The 17,338-nt window shown below is 37.8% G+C and overlaps 2 protein-coding genes across 2 annotated transcripts in view; both read left to right on the forward strand.

The window, feature by feature from the left end:
• PDCD11 (programmed cell death 11) overlaps positions 1-17,338 on the forward strand; it is a 69,776-nt gene that overhangs the window by 9,744 nt on the left and 42,694 nt on the right. The window lies entirely within an intron of this gene.
• TAF5 (TATA-box binding protein associated factor 5) lies at positions 86-16,529 on the forward strand. Its single transcript, XM_081953712.1, has 12 exons — positions 86-260; positions 1,292-1,980; positions 3,946-4,180; positions 5,708-6,023; positions 7,144-7,307; positions 7,637-7,772; positions 9,633-9,753; positions 12,124-12,253; positions 12,370-12,534; positions 12,773-12,950; positions 14,244-14,421; positions 15,552-16,529. The coding sequence occupies exons 1-12, from the start codon at positions 250-252 to the stop codon at positions 15,767-15,769; spliced, it is 2,541 nt and encodes an 846-aa protein (XP_081809838.1). The 5' UTR covers positions 86-249; the 3' UTR covers positions 15,770-16,529.

Raw genomic sequence — 17,338 nt, forward strand, 5'->3', positions numbered from 1 at the left:
GCGCGTGCGCACGGCTAATTTGGCACGCACATCTCCAGAACACCTGCATAATTTACATATTCGCGCTGTGTTCTGGGAAACCGAGTTAAATTTTGTTCCTCTTTTGCAGACGAGAGGGCGAGGGTTTTTAATCCGCGAGATACGAGGGTTCCTAAAAACCGGAATTAATTTTAATTTTCAATATTAAAATAAGAGTTAAAATATGTACAGACGAAGTTGTGTCAAAACGTGAGAAAGGGACAAAAATTAATGCAATTAAAGTATCTGATCATTTACAATTCATACCTGTGCTATTCTGCTGCATTGTAATGCTAATTAAATATAAACTATTAAAATAACGCTGACTTTTTGCTCCTTCTATTGATCTGTCTTTAGACTGTAGTTCCAATCGAGCTTGGCTTTATGCACAAAAATTATTTGCCATTGCAATAAATGTTCTCCAAGTCCCAAGTTACATCTGGGGCATCAAAATATATAGTACGTAGGATTTAGTTCTAGTAGGTTACTAAAGACTACGGAATTTTTCAGTAGTATAAAGCGGGGGGTGGGAGGAGCTGAGCCCTGCTCTGCCCTACTGTACCCTACCTATAATGTAGGTGTAATTTGTTTAAATGTAAATTTAAACAAAAATGAAAATTACTTTAAAACTATATTTAAAGTAACATATTTAATAGTTTTTTCTTCATTTAATGAATTTTCCTTTTAAAAGTATGTTTAATAACTTTGAATAAGTTGGTGAAAGCTTTTGAAAATCTTTTGGACCCGTATTTAAAGTTATCAGGGATTATTGCTTATCTCTATATACAAACTTGCATGCATTATAGGTTTATATCTGACTGAAAAGTAAAGCATTGTTTTTATTATTACCGTTAGGCATTAATAATAGTTATGTGCTCAATAAATGGAGAAGGTAATAAATAAGACACTTCAGAATCCAGGTCACTATTATATTTTATGCAATGTAATATAAGTTACATTTTAACTGCTTTTTCTACTTAGCTGTACTATTAAATATTACTATTTTCATATTATGGGGAAATGAGCTCTCTCGAGGTTCGACATACTAAACAATACACCCAAGGATATACTACTTTCTAGTGTGTAAAGATGCAATGATAATGAACCAGAGTTTCTTCTATGTAAGCAAGTTTTTATTTCAAAAAACTTTTAAGAGAAACTGCACATTTCAAAAGACGCGGTTACTCTAACCACACACGCTCAAGCTTCTGCGGGAGCTTTTATCCAAGCTCTTGCTCAGTGAAACATCTCCTTTCCTTTGATTTCCATAAAGTGGAACTGTCGTAAAGCAAGGGAAAGCCTCTTCCTGCAGCCTATCAAGTTGTCGCTGGGCGGGTTTGCCCGGACTGTCGCAAAAACGCGGGAAAGCAAAAGGGGGAGGTGAAGCCGTTGGGCGCCCCAACATGGCTGCTTTGCCGGAGGAGCCGACGGAGGCAGTAGCGGTAAAGCCGGATCCTGATGCAGGAGCACCGCCGCCCGCTCCTCTCTCCCAGTCCCCGATCTCGACGGCAGCAGCAGTTGCAACAACTGTCCCTCCTGCGTCGGCGTCCTCGGTCCCTGCCACCCTTCTCGCGGATGGGGAGCCGCTTGCGGGAGGAGTTGACGCGAAGAGCTCGGTGACTTCCAGCCCCACGCCGCCAGCCTCTCAACTACCCGCCGACAAGCAGACTCTGCTGGCGGTGCTGCAATTCTTGCGCCGTAGCAATCTGCGCGAATCGGAGGAGATCCTCCGGAGGGAAGCCCGTGGTCTTGTCGATGACGTCCCGGGCGACCCGAATTCCTCAGCTCCTGGGGTCCCCGGAGCTCATGGAGGGGAAGGACAGGATCCCAGCGCCGGGATCTTGGCCCCTGGAGCGTCGGACGTGCTAATCAATTCTATCACTTTTGGCCAGACTGGACCTACGATCTCTCCAGCTGCTATCACGACACCTCCCGCAGCGCCCTTGGGCCATCCTGGGAAAGGTGAGTTGTAAAACATTAATTGCAAGTGTTCATTGAGCCAGCTAATTACATGTGCCCGGCTCTCCTGACAAATTGATGTACAACATACAGTAGTTCATTTCGGAGAACATCAAGCACTGTCCTTCTAAATTTACGGTGGTTATAGTAATATAATCTATAAGTAAATGTTGAAGTGTTATGCGGGTTAATGATATTTTTGTTTGGAAGCGTTAGAACCTATGGTTCATTTGTTTATTCTTTGTAGTGAGTGTTGTTCCTCACTTTCCATTGTAAATGTTATAGTTTTAAATATGCAGTTTAAAAGCATGGTGGAGTAACGTAACAGCTTCCCAGATGTTTCCAAATGAAAATATTAACACACATTGCACTCGACTGTGGTTTTAAATTGCATATTTAAAACTTAGAAAAAAAACTGCTAGGAGATTTTTTGTTATATTTTTATAGTTTAATATTCGGATATACCATGTATATACCATATATACATTTGTTCCATATTCTGTTCCATATTTTCTGAATATGGAACCGAATATATATTTGTCTTCTAAAGAGATTTTTCCAATAAGATATGTATCAGTGTTCCATATTAAGGGTATGCAAAGTCATCACTTGGATTGGAGACTTTAATCAAAACAATAACAAAAGTATCCTTTCCTATTTATATGCAGTATCATGACATACATAAAAATGGAGTAGAGTTGACACTTTAATAATTGCCCTCCCCCACCATATCCTTTTGTATATAATCCAGAAAGAAAAAGGAGTGGGAATTGGATTGCATAGTTGTGATCATTATCTTTACTTTTTGATCTCCTTGTACATTACTCACACTTATTTCTAGAAGCTAGGTATCAGAAATACAAACATTGGATCAGAAATTGTGTCCTGATCCAATTTTGTAACTTCATGTGATGAATTTAATCCTTTAAAAATCTGAGCTATGAGACCAAAATTTGCTTCTCATCCAGAGTAAACAACAAACATACAAGAATGCAACATGCTTCAAATAGCTTAATCCATCTTAAAATAGCTCTCCACGTGAGAATTTCATTATTCTTCCATTGTTGTACATACAATAATTTTGCTGCAGTTGCGATATATAAAATCAGTCTGCCATAAGTCTTTTCTAACTCATTGTACATAAAATCCAAACAAAGAGATTTCTGGTTTCTCCATAAATATTAATCTTTAAAATCTTATGAATTTGTATCCAAAATTTCTTAACTTCCTTAACTTTTTTTTTCATTTTCCTTTTTTGTATTTTTTAAAAAATATTTTCTTTTTTTTCCTTTTGATATATCTTCTGTTGCAAGAGAACATCTTAATAAATGTGAATTTTTAAAAGTGGGAGGGGTCTTAGAGGGAGAATGGGAGTGTTAGCTACATTCTTAGATGCTGCCAAATTGCTTCTCCCATACAAATGCATTAGGGAAAATTACATTTTCAAAAAAATATTTTATAGAGAAGACAAATCCTGATACTCTTTACATATTTTTAAAACATTCTGTTGGATTGGAAAGAAGGAGAAAGCTCTTGCTGAAATGGATGTTTAACAATATTGCACTAATTTTCTTTCTTTGATTATCTCATGCTACAAATGGTTCTTAGTCTGTCCTCAGAATTTCCCTTCATTCTCTATATTTGATTTTACTGTACTTAATTTGTAATTTTGGGGAGGGGGAAATTGTAAACAATCTGTAAATATTTCTTAACTTTGAAAGGGTGGAATTAATGGGAAATTGCTAATGCAGCTGTTCTTAATAAACATTTAGTTGATAAATTTGGGTCAAAACATTCTTGCTAGCCATTGGTTGAATGTTGCTAGTTAAAATCAAATCTCATAGTCAATATGTGCTGGATTTGAAATAAAATGGGAGATTTTGCTACAAGGAATTAAAAAGGATTTAGGATTGAAATAATCAATTGCAAAAGAATGCTGACATTAATTTTCCTATATTAATTTTGTAGCCGGAGTTCTTGTAGAAGATCAGCCAGATGTGAGTGCAGTGCTATCTGCTTATAATCAACAAGGAGACCCAGCACTTTATGAAGAATACTACAGTGGATTGAAACACTTCATTGAATGTGCTCTGGATTGTCATCGAGCTGAATTATCACAACTTTTTTATCCTTTGTTTGTACACATGTACTTGGAACTAGTCTACAATGGACATGAAAATGAAGCAAAATCATTCTTTCAAAAGTAATAATTTTGTTCATTTAATACCCATGGATGTTTCACTAATAGGCACACAACTCCATAATTGTAGTTACAGTAAAAAGGACATATTCATTTTGAAGCATGGTAAACTGGGAATAGAAAGAATCTATAGCATTTACTTTGGGATGCATTTAGAGTAGAAAAAAATTCATTTGAAACATTTTGAAAATATAGAAAGCTTACCAGTCAATCCTTCTTGGCAGAGAAAGATTAATAGACATTCTTTTGAAAGTGGTTGATCGTGTTAGTAAATGGATATGATTTCTTTAGGGAATTTTGATGCAAAATAAAGAGATTCCCAGTTACTTGGTTACTTACTATCTATAAATTATTTCTTTTCAGGGAGTTTTGATTTCTTGCATCAGTGAATATATAAAATATGCTTTGCTTTGTTTGTGGATATGTATATGTCAAAAAATATTTATTCTGAGGTGCTTAGAATCTAGTTAAGGTAATTATATTTTGTCCATGTAAAATTTTTACTGCTGAAATGTTCTGGCCTGAAACATTGAATAATGTTATTCCTTCTTGGTAAAAGGATGATTTATCATGAAATGCTAAAACTATTGTTTTCTGTTTGAATATACATCCATTACTTATCAGATTTTGAGGTCATCCAATTCCTCAACAACTCTGAACAAGAAATAAAAAATTATATAAATATATAAATCATAACTGGCCAGAAAAACAAAACACAAACATTGAAGCAACCATAACTAAGAGGGCTTCACAATCAATCTGTCACAAAGGAACAACTAGGTCTTTAGTAATTTCCTAGATATCTTAAGAGTGAGAGCTGCACAAATCTCTGGGGGAATAACATTTCAGAAGACAACAAAATAGTGCCGCTTCCTGGTCCTGTCATTTGGCAATGTTTATTGACAGGACACAGAGAATACCCATCATCTTAATTGTTCCAAGTAGGCTGGAGATTGATGGTCCCTCAGCCATGAAAAGCTTTAAAGGGGATAAACAGGATCCTTGAATAGTCCCCAGAAAGCAACTGGTAACCAGTGCAGTTCTTGAAGCATCAAAGTCATGTGCACATAACATGATGCTCTTATCATTTACCACATTGTTGCAATCTTGACCAGCTAGAGGTTTTGGATGGTCTTCACGGACAGCATTTCTCCCTTGGTGTTTCAAAGAGTAGGACTTCAAAGAGTAAGACTGGGAACAGGAAAAGAAATTTGCCCATGATTTGATTGGAAAAATACTACATATATCTGGATATCATTTTCTAGATGTATCGCATAGGGACTTAAGTATAGTGTCGGTTGTTATCCATTTTGGTTACATGTAATGCTGCTAAGAGTTGCTCCTAATGGAGGACTATTGATTATTTTCCATCCAATTCTCCATACATCTCAATTATATTTCTGTGCCATAGTTTTTAATGTAACTATTTATGATACAATTTTACAACAGCTTCAAGGTCTCCTGACTACTTCAATCAATGTGATGATTAAGTCCCTACTTATCTCTAATATATCCTTAATTTCCTCCCAGGTTTCACGGGGATCAAGAATGTTATTACCAAGATGACTTGCGTGTACTATCAAGTTTAACCAAAAAAGAGCATATGAGGGGCAATGAGACTATGCTGGATTTCCGAACAAGCAAGTTTGTGTTGCGTATTTCCCGTGACTCTTACCAGCTTCTGAAGAGACATCTTCAGGAAAAACAGAACAATCAGATCTGGAACATTGTTCAGGAACATCTTTACATTGATATTTTTGATGGAATGCCTCGTAGTAAACAGCAAATTGATGCTATGGTGGGAAGTTTAGCTGGAGAAGCAAAACGAGAAGCAAATAAAGCAAAGGTATGATATGAGATATATCATCATGGACAGTATTGCACATGGATAAAAAAAACCATGAAAATTACATTTATGACTGCAGTTGGTCATATTCTGCTGCAATTAACAAAAATTTACTGTTTTGCTCAAATTGAAAAATAATTATTGAGAACAAACAAGCTTCAAAATAATAGTTTTAAGTTAATCAAGTTTTGGTCCATAAGAAATAAGCTTGTTTAAATTTGGTTCATATAAACAAGATTTTTTGATTTCAACTCTTAAGGATAAGCTTAAGGTCAGCTGAATCACCTTGAGTCAGTCACAGTGACCTTGAGTCAGTGAGCCCAACTCACATCACTGGATTGTTATTGTGGGGAAAATAGGAGGAGGAATTTGTGTTGGACATGTTTGCTGTCTTGAGTTGTTTGTAACAATAATAAAGATAAAGATGAATAATAAAGACAAAATAAAAATAAATGAGGGGAGGTATAGATTAACGAAAATATTGAATCAATTGGTAGCAGAGGCTTTTGAACTAAGTGCTGCAAGTTATTCACACCACACATAAAGCAAGGAGTGAGCAGGGAGAGATTTATTTAATGAAAGTTGTGCAGCTGCCCATCTCCCCAAAAATGACTTTGGGTGGCATATAGCAATTGAATAAAACAACTGTAAAAACAATAGATGAAGTGATAGAGGTAGCCCTTGACTTGCAACAGCTCATTTAATGACCAAAGTTACATCACTGAAAAAAGTGACTTGTAAATTGAGAACTAGCACTACATGTAAAAATGCTTTACTTCATCCTCTTAATCTAACAATTATCTAGATAAACCTTCCCCAACACTTAATTCTGATATGTCAGCATATCTGAGATTAGAGAGAGAATTATGGTTAGATCAGTGTAATTTCTTTTCAGCATTCAGCAAAGGGTTTGAGGTTCTTATCACTTGTTGAGATACGTCAGGAAAGAGGTGCTATTTAAAGAAATAGAAACTAAAAATACTTTTTGAACTTTGGATTGTGATTTGTGCTTAGAGATAGTTTACAACATGGACATACTCAATCTCTCTTTTCCACAACACAGGGCAGAAATGCTAAGGACATATTTCTGTAATTTGTACTTTCTCCTTTTGACTTACAGGTATTTTTTGGCTTATTAAAAGAACCAGAAATTGAGTTACCTTTGGATGACGAAGATGAAGAGGGAGAGAATGAAGAGGGCAAGCCAAAGAAAAAGAAGCCAAAAAAAGATAGTATGGGATCAAAAAGTAAAAAGCAGGACCCAAATGCTCCTCCTCAGAATAGGTAAAACCTCTCTTAATTTCCATCTAAATTGCTCAGGTGCAGTTCTTACTTAATGTAACATTCCAAACTTTAATGAGCAACTCTTTCTGGCTTAAATGTCCCTCCATTTTCACCCCCATAGCCAGCCTTCTGTGTAAAGAGAGATTCAAGTGGAAAGGGCATAGAGAAAAACTATCAATTATATGAATCACCATATAGACTACACTAGGGTGCAGACAAATATTTACTAGTCTTCAAGTGGAGACTGATAATTTGCTTGAGGATAAGCATCTGCTCAATGAAGTTGAAAATGTTCTATCTGTGTTCTGAAACTGTTCTTCTTTATGCAGAATCCCTCTTCCTGAGCTAAAGGATTCTGATAAACTGGATAAAATAATGAATATGAAGGAAGCTACTAAACGTGTTCGGCTTGGTCCCGATTGTTTGCCTTCCATTTGCTTCTACACATTTCTTAATGCATACCAGGTTAGTGTATTGGATTGACAGTGGATCAGATCACAACACAGCTTGCATGCATGGCTTGGATTGGTGATTGCAAGGGGAAGAATCCAAAGACTTATAAACTATTGCTGAAGGAAAATAAAAGTATTATTTTTTCAGTCGCCCAAATAAAGAATATTAAATTTCAAAAGGTGCAAACTTTATTTGTGAACTCGTCCAACCCTTCAGAGTGGCTTCGAAACCTAAGGTGAAGATAGAGGTTATTATTATAGTCTTCGCTCCATTATTTCTGGGGGCAGTTAACAGAGTGAGAAAGTAGCACAAACCCCTCCACTTCCCTTATATAATATGGGCCAAAAGCCCATGCCTTTTTTGTATTTTAATCCAGGTGGGCCCCATTTTTATTTTAGCCTGGAAAGCCCCTCTTTGCAGTCTTTTTGAAAACACATAAATAGGGCTTCAGCAATAGATGTGTATCTGGAAGCACTGCGTCTTTGCTTTGCCCCCAGTAATAAATAACCACACCCTGCACAGTCAAACTTTCTGTTCTCACTAAGTTTCGAAGCCATTTTTAAAAAAAGCTGATAATTTTTATCTTATTCATTTCTTAACTTTTTTATTTAAATCTTGTCATCTATATAAATAAAAATGTAATGTTTGTTTGTTCAAAATCTCAAATCTCCGAAAGTTCTTCACCGATTGCTTTGAAATTTTGACACAATGTTGCATTCGACTACGCGCATGTTCTTACATACGTATATTACATAGATGTCACAATTGTGACAGGTAAAAACATGCTTTTTTGTAAAAACATGCTTTTTTGAAAACCAGTGCCATCTGCTGGATGTAAAAGCAACACATGCTATACCATAGCATTCATTTCTTGAGTATAGTATATTCGGAACAGTTCGGCCTCTCTCCAGCTTCGTCCCGACGGTCCCTTTATATGTGTGTCTGGGCTGCGGCTGCACCGTTTCCCCTTTCCGCCCCTCCTCCGATGAGCTTTGCCGTTTCCACGAAGGGAAGCCAAAGCCTTTCGGCGTCCCCCTCCCCTCTCTTTCCTTCCCTCCCGCCAGGCCTTTGCTGTCTGCGGCAGGGCAGCCCCTGCCCCATCCCTCAACTGCCTCCTCCCACCCTTAAGCCGGCCTCCCCCTGCCCAGCCCAGTGGAGCTCCAGAGGAGGTGGAGGCGGAGCATCTCCTAAGCCCATCCGGCTGCGCGCGCTCTCCACCCCCCTCACGGAGCCAGCTACGGCCTCGCCAAGGCGGCTCTGGCAGGGCGGCGGCGGTGTCAGCCTGAGGCGCAGCGGGGCTGGGGCGGCCGCTGGGTGCCCCATGAGGCAGCGACTCACGGGGCAACGGCATCTCTGTTTGGGCCAGCGGGGGCTGCCTTGCATCCGCGTCGCCAGGGGCGGCTCCTTCCTCCTCCTCCTGCTCCTCAGGGGACACCAGCCGCCTCCTCTCGCTGCCACCGCTGAGGGAAGCCGGGTTGGGGACGGCGGCCGCCTCCTCCTCAGCTCGGCCAGGCCAGGGCCTGTGGGAGCGTCCTCCATGATGGCTCTTGCAGGGGCCACTGTGGCTCACTTCCATGCGGGGGCCGCCTCTGCCTGGGGACTTGCACTTTCTCTTTTCTTTCTTTTCCATTTAACCAGACTGGGCCACAGCAACACATGGCCGGATACAGCTAGTCATTTTTATAAATAAGAGGGCAAACATGCTTTTTATTCCTTTCTCCTATTTTCCTCACAGTAACTATCGGGTGGGATGGGCTGAGAGAGTGACTGATTGATTGTTACCAGTGGATGGTTTGTTGTTTGCTTTCAGTCTGGTGTTATGCTTTTACTTTTTATTTAAAATAAAACTTTAATTGTGGTTTATGCCAATAGGGTCTTACAGCTGTGGACGTTACAGATGACTCTAGCATGATTGTTGGAGGCTTTGCTGATTCCACTGTCAGGGTATGGTCTGTGACACCCAAAAAGCTTCGCAGTGTAAAATCAGCTACAGGTAATAAAAATTAACTCTCATTTCAATTTTCATAATAGCTGTTCTGCTCTCATGAAGTTGTTCTGTTAGAATAACAATATTAAGCTGAAGAGAGAAATACTAAAATAATGGCCATAATAGTTTCTTTGCAATTTAAGCATTCACATGTCTTTACATTGCTTAACAATACTTTAATGTTGTTGAAGACCCTTGGATTAATACCTTTGCAAAATGTATTTTTACATAAATATATACATCAGAAAAACTAAAAAGTACCGTATTTAGTGAACCAAGTATTACCTTTTTGGAACTTCATAACATGCATCCTGTGTAGAGATGCAGTCTTGTACAGGTAGTCCATCTCTTGTACCTGTTTCTTCAGAGACTGTTCAAAATTACCATGGCAATGAACAAAAGGAATTGTGACTTCTGTCCAATGTTACAGCTGCTGTAATGCCCCTGTGATCATGTGAACAAAGTTAAAGCACTTGGCAAGCTACCTGTCATTAAGACCAACTGAAAGGAGTCTGCAACACCACCACACCTCCCAGCCTACCTCACCACCCCACTGGGTCCCTGCCGGCCTTGGGCCTGCTTCGCATCCCATTGGATCTCATACACTCCTCATCCCCATTACTATTTGATCACTTATTTTTTTCAGTACTGTTGATCTCCTTCTGGAAGCAACGGCTTGGTGTGTGGTCTTCCTACACAGTGGAGGCTGCATGACTCCATCCTGCATGGAAATGGGTGTCATTTCATTGTGGCCACTCCCCAAATGGAGACCACATTGGGGAAGGACAGCAGGCCACTGTACCCCCCAGCCTTCCTATGTAGTGGAGGATGTGTCTCACTATCCTGGAAGCAGCTGCCATATGGGGAATGAATTGTGGCCGCTCCAAAATGGTTTCTGGGACAGAACTATACAACCTCTACTGTGTAAGAAGCTGGAGTGACTTCTTCCAGAAGGAGATATACATTACTGAAAAAATAAATGACTGCCTGGTGACGGGTGGGAAGAGGATATGGGACCAAGAGAGGTGGGAAACAGGCTCAAAGCCTGCAAGGGCTCAATGGGGAGGAGGCCCAATATGAGTATCCAGTGGAGTGGGGAAGCAGATGCAAGGCGTGCAGAGACTTCGAGTGGTGGAAAGTGGAGCATGGGGGTGACTCGGGGGTGGAGGAGGCCTGGGGTAGGCCATGTATGAGATGTGGAAGTGCTGCAGTACGGACCTGGTCCTCCTTCACTCAAGGCATTCAATGCTCCATTTAAGGACTTTTGTAGTTGCTTAACTCCATTGGGGAGAACAAGGATGGGGGGGGGTCATTAAACATGGGCATCTTGCTTAATTACCGCCATGACTTGCAACTGTAATGGGCAGGCTCAATTACAGTCATGTTGAGGACTACCTATGTTATTGTGTACAGATGTACCAAAACAGCCAGTTGGTGTAGTGCTCAAGACACCAGGTTAGAAATCAAGAGGTCATAAGTTTTAGTCTGCCTTAGGCATGAAACCTACTGGATGACTTTGGACCAGTTACTCTTTCCAGCAATGGGAAGCAGGCAATGACAAACCAGTTCTGAAAAATGCTTCAGGAACCTGTCAGTCAACACAAGGACCAAGGAAGGAGAAAAAGTGGAAAACTGGTTTCGTACCAGAAGATTTAAAATACCTCCGGTGTTTCCATTCCAATTTTCCTTCAGAATTATGATATTCTGTGGGTAGTTTTCTGGTTTCTGGAAGCAAGTGCAGTAGTTTGGACTAGACATAGTTTGGAATATATTTATATATTTATTTTATTTTAAAAGACACATAGCTACTCATAGTTGTAACAACAATCCCGGGCAGCATACAACCAGTAAAAACAACAAAAGTCCATCTTGGGGATGATACAGAGCTGAAATAGGCTTTAATCTGGAGCATCATTCCATGAGCCAGATTTTGAAATTCATGCTCTATTTGTCAAGCTTTTTGGGGAGTAATTGAATGTTCCCAAATTATCAGGAAGAGTCAATCGCTGAATCATTGAGATTTGCACCTCACTAATAATGTATTTTTGCCAAAAGGAAAGAAGATAAATAAATTCAGGAAGAATATAGAGATAGTAAATTCAGATGGTTGGGAAGATATAATAAAAGAAAATACTGAAAGTGCAGGCCTTATTAGCCTATCAAACAAGTCACCCATATTATTCTATATATGCATCACCAGTTTAACTGAGGCCGTTAGATTAAAACAATAAATATTTCACACCTTCAATTGCTGTATTTGTAGTACGATTTAATCCATTGTCTTTTAGTACGAATTAAGTAGATTTACTAAAACAAGTACTATTACCGGTAGTTGATTATACTGAATATGAAATATAGGGGTTTTTTTCCTTTCAGATCTCAGTGTCATAGATAAAGAATCTGATGATGTTTTAGAAAGAATCATGGATGAAAAAACAGCAAGTGAATTGAAGATTTTATATGGTCATAGTGGACCTGTCTATGGTACTAGCTTTAGTCCTGATAGGTAAGATAATAGTTCCTTCCCTGAGAGTGTGAATTTTTGATTTACAGGTATTGTTTGTATAGATGTATCTTGTGATAAACATTTAGGAATTTTGTTTTTCTTGCTTGTTTTGTCAGGAATTATTTGCTGTCATGTTCAGAGGATGGCACGATCAGATTGTGGAGTCTTCTAACTTTTTCTTGTTTGGTGGGATACAAAGGACATAATTATCCTGTATGGGACACACAGTTCTCTCCGTATGGATATTATTTTGTATCTGGTGGCCACGATAGAGTGTCTCGGTAAGAATTATCATTGGTTTCTCATATAGATAACAATCTCAGAACTGTTTATTTTTAGCTAAGAAAACTTCTTACGTTAGCTGCTACTGTAACTTAGAATATGTCCTATATTACAAAATTACCATTGATTAAAAATAGTTATGTTTATATTTATATAGATGCACAAAAGAGACAATATTTCATTTTTAATGCAATCTATTTTTTTCTCTTATTAAACATACTCTCAACTGGATTAAAGTTTGTGGGCTACAGATCACTATCAGCCTTTGCGGATCTTTGCTGGTCATCTGGCAGATGTCACATGTACACGTTTTCACCCAAACTCCAACTACATTGCCACAGGCTCAGCAGACAGAACTGTGAGACTTTGGGATGTACTGAATGGAAACTGTGTAAGAATCTTTACGGGACATAAGGTATGGAATCCATATGGAAATAATTTGATTTTGCTGCTAATTTAATTAATAAATAGATCCCATTCACTGCATATTCAGGTAGGTAGGTAGGTAGATTCATATCCAAATTGTAACTTTTAAATGCAAATTTTAGGTGAAACCCGATTACAGGTTTGCAAGCAAGGCATAATTTACACTTGTAAGAATCCTTAATTTTACCCAGCAGGCCGTATCAAACATACTTTGTTAGAACTTTTCATTCAAAAATCAGTCAAACCGAAGTTTTTTCCTCATAAAATAGGTTCATATATTCTACCAATCATGGTTTATGTACCCTTATTTTAAAACTAAAGTGGTTTGATTTGTACATCGTGCTAAGCTCAAACCAAGGCGCTTTATGATCTATTGTGTGTATATGTACCAAGCTAGCAAAACTCTCTTCTGGCAAGTCTGAGAGCAAATACAATGAGAACTCTGTCTATTAGGGAAGTTCCTGGTGAAATGTTAAAGATTTCTAATAAGATAGACTGTGGCATTTTGCACTAATCGTGACCTTTTCTAAAATCGGAGACTTTAGCACTTATGCCTTTATTATTTTGAAGATGGACTGCTACAATGCATCTATACTGGAGACTGGTCTTGATGACTACTTACAAACTTTTAAGTAATATGCTGGGGAGAGTGCCATAACAGCGGTGATATATCAGTTGCCAGTTTGTTTTCAGGAACATGGTAAAGTGCTACTTATAATGCCATGCAGATTTACATTGTGTATGATTAATCTTTCTAGAAGCCAGTCTCCTTCAGAGAGCATTTGCATGTCCATTCATGAAAGGAGGCTCCCAGGTCCCTTGTAACAGATGTGTGAAAGCTCAGTTTTTACACCGACAAGCAAATAGACTGATGCCAGACCAAATCAAGAGATGTGGGAAACTCTACATTCACCCCTAAGAGATGATTTCTCTAGTGGGAGAGAAAATCACATAAATAGAGCTTGTATCTGAGTTATTACTGTTTATGATTTTAAAAAACTATAATCAAAACATCCTTCTGGTCATATTTAAGTTCATTATTTGGATTATTGGCTGAAGTAGAAAATTAAGTGTACTTGACCCAGCTACCTTTGGATTCTGCTGGAAATTGAAAAGTGTTATCAGATGGACAACTGCTGATAACTGATTTTGTTCCAACTGGAATTTTTCATCTACAAAGACTCATTACTGAATGGGAATGGATAGCAGATTTAAACACTAAGCATGTTTAATTGAACATTTATAAATTATTTTCAGCCTGTTTTATTTGTTTACCCCTTAGGGACCAGTTAATTCATTAGCATTTTCTCCTAATGGACGATTCTTGGCAACTGGAGCAACTGATGGAAGAGTGCTTCTGTGGGATATTGGTCATGGTTTAATGGTAGGAGAGCTAAAAGGACACTCAGACACAATTTATGCACTCAGGTTCAGTAGAGATGGAGAGATCTTAGCTTCAGGTATGATTTTAAAAAAATATTATCAAACTAATGCTATTAACTACAATACACTATATTTTGTGCACCATCTCATTTCTAAAGATGAAAAATAATTGCAGAAATGGTTGCATTAGTATTATAAATGGTCCCATCCACCCATGACATCCTGACAATACATTTCTTAGATGGTTTGAGCCTTTGGAAATGAACGTTTGTGCAATTTTGAAACCAGTTTTGCTAGGATTGTCTTTGTACAATTGGTTTCATATTTATAGATTTAAGTTTAATAGAGCAGGACTTCTTGAAATAAAGTTGTGATCTGTAGTATATTCCTTTAAATTCAATTCAGACATTTTTCTGTCAACATTATTGGGCAGACAAAAGTGTTTTACATGACAGTGTCATGTAGAGTTTTTATAAATTTAAAAAAAATGATGAGTATCTTCCAAATATCACAGCTCATATGAATTCTTTATAAATTCCTGGCATGTTGAGCACTTCGTTATTTTAGTTGAATATACAGTTTAAGACTGTAGAAATCATAAAGTACAATAAACAATGAAAAAGTGAGTAATGCAAAGTGCACAAGCTCCATTTATATCAAACTACTGGTATATTTGGCAGATAGAACAAATGTTAACTCAGAGTACTAAGTATGGATCAAAAGAGGGCATGTATGAAACAGTTCTTGATAGCTTCATCCAAGCATGGTCAGAGATGCCTCAAATATCTGGTGTTACTGAAGCTCTCTTACAACACCTTTTGAGAATAAGGTGTTAAATCGCACTGTAGCATAAATGCTTTTGTGTGAGACAGATGAGGCTGGAAAAGTAATTAGGAATGCTAGTAATTAGGTATACTATAGAAATCACTGTAGCAATATTTTGAAAGTTTGGATATGTTCATTCTTCAGATCCAAATGGAAGTCAACCTTCAACGTAATTTTCCTGGTCCAGACATTAACAGGGATATTCAGTGCTCGTGTTCTGAATCAAGACATAATTTTGCTTTTACATTTACTGTGATGTTTGTTTTTCCAGAAAATACTATGTTTGACAAATTGACTACAATGTTTAGAGAATCCATGGATGCCATGAACTGATAGTTGCAATACCTATGTTTAACATTCTTCATGTATTTTTTTTTTGAAGGTTCAATGGACAGTACAGTTAAACTTTGGGATGCTGTGAAAGCTTTTGAGGACTTGGAGACAGATGATTTTACAACAGCCACTGGACACATAAACCTTCCTGAAAGTTCACAGGACTTGCTTCTGGGCACATATATGACCAAATCAACTCCAGTTATACACCTCCACTTTACTCGAAGAAATTTACTTCTTGCTGCTGGGGCTTATAGTCCTCAGTAAAACACAAAAGTAGACGGCTTGATTATGCAAGTCTTGTAAAGTATGTTTAGATCTTCACATTCCTGAATATTACAATTAATATATTGTACAAATGAACTGAAATTCTATTGGTACAAGGGTGCTAAGTAAAGCAGGACAGACAAAAAACTTGCATTTCTGCTTTTCTCTAACCCCCACCCCCAAACAGGAACAGTTTTTTCTACTGAAATCATAAGGAAGGAATTGATGCCAGCTGTGAAGATAGTGTAAATAGACAGCTAGTTTGAGTACCAGTCAATCCTTTTTCCCTTTCTCAATGGTCCTTGGGACACCTTTCCCAACATTAGCATTGCATAAATATTTTTTTGTAAAACTTGTTCAAAAAAATTGGGAGAGTAGAATGTATAGAGCAGCGTGCTGTATTTATGTAGCAAGAAAATCAGAATTATTTAAATTAAGTACCCCAGAGCTTTAAAAATCACATTATATAACTACATATGTATTGGGAATTACTAAAGTAAGTAGCATTTCAGATTGACTTTATGTTACTTAAGACTTTAAAGAGAGAGACTGGCTTCTCTAAGAATTTGAAGTATTGTACTACAGAAGTAAAAATTATTGTCACAGAAATATGGCTATTCAAGTATGAATCAGAAAAAAATAGCTGGCTGTAAACTTCCGTAATAAGTGTTGACTTATGACTTTTTTTTTTATAAAATGTGATTTTGTATTTTATACAGTTTTTTATCTTTATAATAAAAATTCTGTAAAAATACTTGCATTTGAGTGAGTTACCTTTACATGGTTCTTTAAGAAGCAACCTTGTATTAGCATACATTTAATGCAACGAATCAGGTACTTCTCACGTATAATTAGGATCAGAATTTCTGTTGCTAAGCAATGCAGTCCTAAAGAATGACACATGGCTGCATCATTTAACAATAGCAATCCTGGCAAATGAAAATGACAGATCATTAAGTGAGAACATTGTATGAGTGCGACTTGCAACTTGCCAGCTTCCCATAAGCAAAATCAATAGAAAAGTTGTGGGGAAGTTGCTAGTCCTGGGCGGATTGCAAACTAGTGGACAAGTACTAAGGGGTGAGAGGGAAGTGCTGAGGTGAATTATTCAGGATGCTGCTGTGGTGTAACTGCAGGGTGGCATGTGCAATGATGCAAGTGTGCATTATAGTATATAGAAACTCGTATATAGATACTATATAGAAACTCTTGGTATCTCATATTCTGTAGCAGGGCGCCTTGAGAGAAAAAAATGGTGGAGCACTTTTAAGCAACTTTCAACCTTCCCTGCTGGCTTCCCCATTGACATATGACCATATGATTGTCATATGATCACAGGTGGTGCAATGACTACAACTTTTGAGAACCAGTGATAAATACTTTTCAGCATGACCATTTTGGTTGCTGAACGAGTAGTCATTAACTGAAGATTACCTGTACATAATTACAATTTCAAAGAAGTTATGATACAGCAAATAGTGAAAAAATTCTCAGATAATGTAATTTGTGGGGGGGAAATTGCTAACATTTCTGGGATTGTATGATGCCAGCACTTAGCACTGGATTGAA

The sequence above is a fragment of the Natrix helvetica genome, assembly GCF_964273705.1.
Source record: "Natrix helvetica genome assembly, chromosome: 5".
In the NCBI taxonomy this organism is placed as follows: domain Eukaryota; kingdom Metazoa; phylum Chordata; class Lepidosauria; order Squamata; family Natricidae; genus Natrix; species Natrix helvetica.